The sequence below is a fragment of the Hevea brasiliensis genome, chromosome 17 (genome assembly GCF_030052815.1).
Source record: "Hevea brasiliensis isolate MT/VB/25A 57/8 chromosome 17, ASM3005281v1, whole genome shotgun sequence".
Classification (NCBI taxonomy): domain Eukaryota; kingdom Viridiplantae; phylum Streptophyta; class Magnoliopsida; order Malpighiales; family Euphorbiaceae; genus Hevea; species Hevea brasiliensis.
In genome coordinates, this window is record NC_079509.1 from 46,626,121 (window position 1) to 46,631,200 (window position 5,080).

The 5,080-nt window shown below is 30.9% G+C and overlaps 1 protein-coding gene across 1 annotated transcript; it reads right to left on the minus strand.

Moving 5' to 3' along the window:
• Nucleotides 1-4,206: 4,206 nt before the first annotated feature.
• Nucleotides 4,207-4,806, minus strand: LOC110664433 (uncharacterized). Its single transcript, XM_021824113.2, has one exon. The coding sequence runs from the start codon at nucleotides 4,644-4,646 to the stop codon at nucleotides 4,419-4,421; it is 228 nt and encodes a 75-aa protein (XP_021679805.2). The 5' UTR covers nucleotides 4,647-4,806; the 3' UTR covers nucleotides 4,207-4,418.
• Between the last annotated feature and the right edge of the window lie 274 nt (nucleotides 4,807-5,080).

Sequence of the window (5,080 nt, forward strand, 5' to 3'; positions counted from 1 at the left end):
TAATTTTAATATTTTGGGCTCAAATTAATTAATGGGTTCAGAATTTAAAATTAAATTGTCCAATTAAAATGGCAAAGCCCACGGTTCAAGCTAGTAGAAGATTAAAAATTATAATGCAGTAATTATCCTGAAGTAAGAAGCAGTTAAGGTGGTTATTAGAATCAAGGATAGTTGCACAAGATGGGAAGTAGTTAGAAGATCATGGAGCATTATCTGGTGGTATCCTAAAATCATACTGCAGTGGATGAGGTGGTTGCAATTGGTTACTAAGTGCAAGGAAGTGGGGAAGGTGGCTGCACTAATTGTGGATGCAAGTAGTTGGACATTGGAGAGCAAGCATTAGATAACAAACAACACATGATTTTCATGATTCCTAAATGTAGCAGTGCATTTAAGGATGCATAAAGCTGATGCAATGGATGCAATTATACTTGCTCACTAAGCAAGCCAAGTTTATAAATAGCGAAGCAAGCTTCATTTCAAGGGACAAAAGCCAAACACACAACCAGTCAGACAAATCAACACGGAAATAATGTTTTACATCAATTCTCTTTAATTCAATAGCCTTTTACTTTTCAATAGTTAATTTCATTCCAGTCTAGCAACCAGTTTCAGTCCAAGTCATGTTGTTTTCATTTCCAGCAATCAACCTTCATTTCCAATTTACAATTTCCTTGCACATATTTCAATTCAAGCAATCAATCTTTATTTTCAATGCTTAGTTCTTGTGCATATTTCAATTCTTGCAAATCAACCTATAAAAACTTTGGTAGGTTTTGATTTTTTATTTTTCTTTCTTTTTTCATTTTTAAGAAAATAGATCAACCATATAAATATAAATAACTTAATTTAATTTTTTTAGTATCATGGAAATTTAAGTAATTAATAAAATATGAAAATTAGTTTAAACATGTGTCCTGAAATTCAGTAAATCTCTTTAAGAAGGCAATAATAAACTAGTTTAACAATGTCATTAGTCAAAGTCTAACCATTGATTCTTACATTAATAATTTTGTAGGTTTTTCTAAAATTTAGAAAGCTTAATTTGTTAAAAAGCAAGAAGGAAAGTATGTTCTGCCCTTTCTTTCTCTATCTTTCTTTTGTTATTCAGTGTTTTTTTTTTTTTAATAAACCCTAATGAGATTTACAAGGAAAAAAAATTTTCAATATATGATGCTAGAAAGAATTAACCATTAATTTTGAACATCTGGATTTGCTATAGGTATCATACTAGACCTGCATGCTGAGTTCCATAAAGATTCAAAAGATGATGACCAAGAGAATGATACGTGTTATCTTATCATTTTAACGACTAATGAAGGGATAATCAAGCTAGACATGGGCGATGATTGTCATCGTTACAAGACATGGGCATCAACCATTAATGATATGCTTATGCTCTCTACTTCTTTATACGAAATATGAGTTTCAATTTCAAAAGAATTGAAGTTAGCTACTTAGCCCTTTTTTAAAAAAAAAAAAAAAGAAAAAAAAAGAAAAAGAAAAAACAAGATGTGATGCCTTAGTTTGCATGTTATCAATTATGTAATTATCATAATTTTTGTTGATTCTCCTTTGTTGTATACTGCTGGCATTTATTAGTTGATTCCATTGCTATAGTCAATTGCTGGCATTTGTAGTCACCAATCAAATAGTAGAAATTAATAGTGGAATTGAAAACTCGAAAAACTAACAATGGAAACTCTCTACTTTTAATATTATAGCCTATTCCATGATGGAATTTATTTTATTTGCAAATGAATTTTATAGTAGAATTTATTTACAAATGAATTAATTTATTTGAAATTATTAGATTTATGACTCAAAATCCTAGTGGGAATTGAAGAGATATCTTTTCCTAATTTGGGTGGAAGAAATATTACTCAATACGCTGGAAGAATATTTCCTATATAGAGTAGAACTTCTATTATAATGTTATTTCAAAATTGAGTAAGACTCCTAATCAGATTATGATTAATGGGATTAATATTATAAATAGGAGTATTGTAAAGAGTTTATTGGGCTTTGCCAATTGTTAAGGAGTGGCTTTGCCCATGGAGGGGGGCTCTTGCCCATTATAGGAGGGGTTGTTGCCTAGTTGAGAAGGGTGGCTTTCTTACATTGAGAAGAGTGCCACTTTGCCTATTGTAGTCTCATAGAGAGAGAGAGGCTTCAGCCTATGGCAGAGAAGAACATAGTCCAAGAGAAAGAAACTATTGTCCATTATAATTGAAGACGTCCTTTGTAGTATATATTATAGTTAAAACAGTAAATATAGAGAATTATGTCTAGAGGAGAATGAGAGAATTAATTGATGCATTTATTTTGAGCTATTATGTAATAAGTGTTCATTTGGGTATAATTGAGTTAAAGGCTAGATAGCTTTGAGCTTGTAATTAATTGAATTATCTATTGATAGTGAAAGATGACATGCTTTTGAACATAGCCCTATATTGATAGGATAAATCACATAAATATTGTGCATTGTTTGTTTGCTTTATTTCTTTGCAGTTTTACACTTTCACAGTGCATAAATATTGGCACCAAAGTTTAGGGATGATCTTGGTGAGTTTAGTTAAAGGCAGAGTTGTTGTGACTTGTAGAAAGTCGCACATGCAACAATCCAGCTCAAGGAGGTGGAGAGTTGAAATTAAGCTGGAACTCTTGATAGAAAATTAAGAAAGTTGATGATGAGAGAAATTTTAATCAAAGAAGTAGTTTACACCCAATATGAAGATTGAAGCGTTGAAGGTTTAAAGGATTTAAGTTTAAGCTTAATGATTTGATGATTGACGACATTCAAGAATTTGAGGTATGAAATGGTTGATGAATTTTGAGTGAAGGTGGAGATTATTAGATTTGTGACTTAAAATCCTAGTGAGATTTGAAGAGATATCTTCTCTTGATTTAAGTAGGACAAAAACTCTCAGTAGGATAGGGAATATTTCCTACATAGGGTAGAACTTCTATTATAGTATTATTTCTAAATTGAATAGGATTTCTAATCAAATTAGGATTGAGGGGATTAATACTATAAATAGAAGTATTGTGAAGAGGTTATTGGGTTTTTTCAATTACTGAGGAGTGGTTGTTGCCTAGTTGAGAAGAGTAGCTTTTATGCATCGAGAAGAGTGGCACTTGCCTATTGTAATCCAATGGAGGGAGAAAGGCTTCGGCCTCAGGTGGAGAAGGGCAAAGTTTAAGCGAAATGGACTATTGTCCATTGTAGTGGAAGACGCTTTTGGTGCTTAATTCGGTTAATTAAAATGATAAATATATTGGGTTATGTCTATTGTATTTGCTATTAAGCAATCATGTAGTGAGTGTTCTTTTGTGGTCATTGAGTTAAAGGGTAAATAGTTTTCAACTTATAATTAATTAAATTATTTATTAATAATAAAAGATAGTATGTATGTGGTCGTAACCCTACGTTAAGAGGGTAAATCACATAAATATTATATTTTGTTTGTTTGCTTTGATTTTTTGTAGTTTTATGCTTCCGTGGTGCATAAAAGATATATTATAATTAAACATAAAATTTATTTTAAATAAAATGAATTTTATATTTGACATAAATGAAAAATTCAATTTAAAATGCTTTTTTTTTAAATATAACTATACGTATTGCTCCATACATTTTTTTTCTTTTCTTTTTTTTTTCTTTTTCTTAATTAAAAGTAATAATAAGTTTTTTCACTTAGCACGTGGCATCTAGGATAGTTGTATGGGGGAGCTTAATGGTTGGGTTTTAGTTGTGACACGCCATGTTTAAATTTTTCCTGGATTTCTATATTAACAAAATTTTGCTTATAAAAAAATTAAAAATAAGAACATTTAAGTAATTGGAGCACCATTCTAAGAAGAAAGGTGGTCTTAGTATTTTCAATCTGCTTCTAAATAATCAAGCTTTGCTCTTCAAATGGCTAGCTCTTGAGGCTTTGAATACGAAATGATTCTTCCTCGATGCAGGTTTTGGACTCTTGGCATGTTTTCCACCCAGAAAATGGTGTTCCTATTGCTTTAGGTTCCTCATTTCCTCTATTCGGAGGGACACACAAAGATCAGCAATATCTCAGGGTCAAGGTTTTAATATTCTTGATAATTTGCTGTTTGTTATTGCGGATAGCTCTACGATTCGTTTTTGGCACAAGAACTAAAATTTAAGCTTCCAAGGCTTTTCTAGCTTTCTCTGCAGTCTGATGCACACGTTCGTTCATGAAATGGTTCATTGGCTAAATAACAAATGGGTTTGGAAATTTCTTAATTTCAATATATAAATGACATGCTTTTCACCCAATCAAAATCTAATATATATAAAAAGATAACGATACTTTGTGGAAATAACTTCAGAACTTACATAACTTTTTATACAATTGATGCCAAGCTAATGAGTGGTCAACAAAATACATAGGTCTTACTTAGCTCTCATAAAACTTCAAGAGACTCTTAAGAATTCCAAGTTGCAATTTTAGCATCAGAATATGCTCAATGGACTTCTGAAACAAGGCTTCTTCGTCAACTTCCGCACAACCTGGAATCATCCTTCTTAAGGCATAAAGATTTCTTTGCATTGAAAATGAAGCCAACTTTACTTTCTTTCTTGCTACCAAAAGGCTCCTGTTCCTCTTCAGGTTTCTTCTATTCATGGATAAAACAAGGAACTTTTCTAACAAGAAATATAAAGAAATTAGAATAGAAGTTCATGAGCATCTGGAGCTATAAGTGTCATAGAGACAAAGCAAGTTTATATAGATAAGTTTCCCTTGCTTGGGACAAGATTGTAAAGCAATATGGGTAAGGTATGGGGCAAAGGTTGTCGATTGAGTCCTTTGTCAAGCTTTGCTTATATATATAATTTTTTTCATTTTCTTTTTGGTTACTCACGTGAGGCCAAAAATATTATCCTAATAAAATTTATAATTAATTATTGAAAAAAATTCTTGAAATTTAACTTAAAATACATTTAATTCCTACTATTTGAAAATTAACAAATTTAGTGCAAAAACAAAATTATTTTAATCTTTTATATATTCTATTGGCAGAGATCTTTTAATAACTTCTTAAATCCTTTAATATTAAC

Excerpts from the sequence above, each read along its gene's own strand:
- LOC110664433 (XM_021824113.2), bottom strand. The coding sequence starts at position 4,646 with ATGAATAGAAGAAACCTGAAGAGGAACAGGAGCCTTTTGGTAGCAAGA.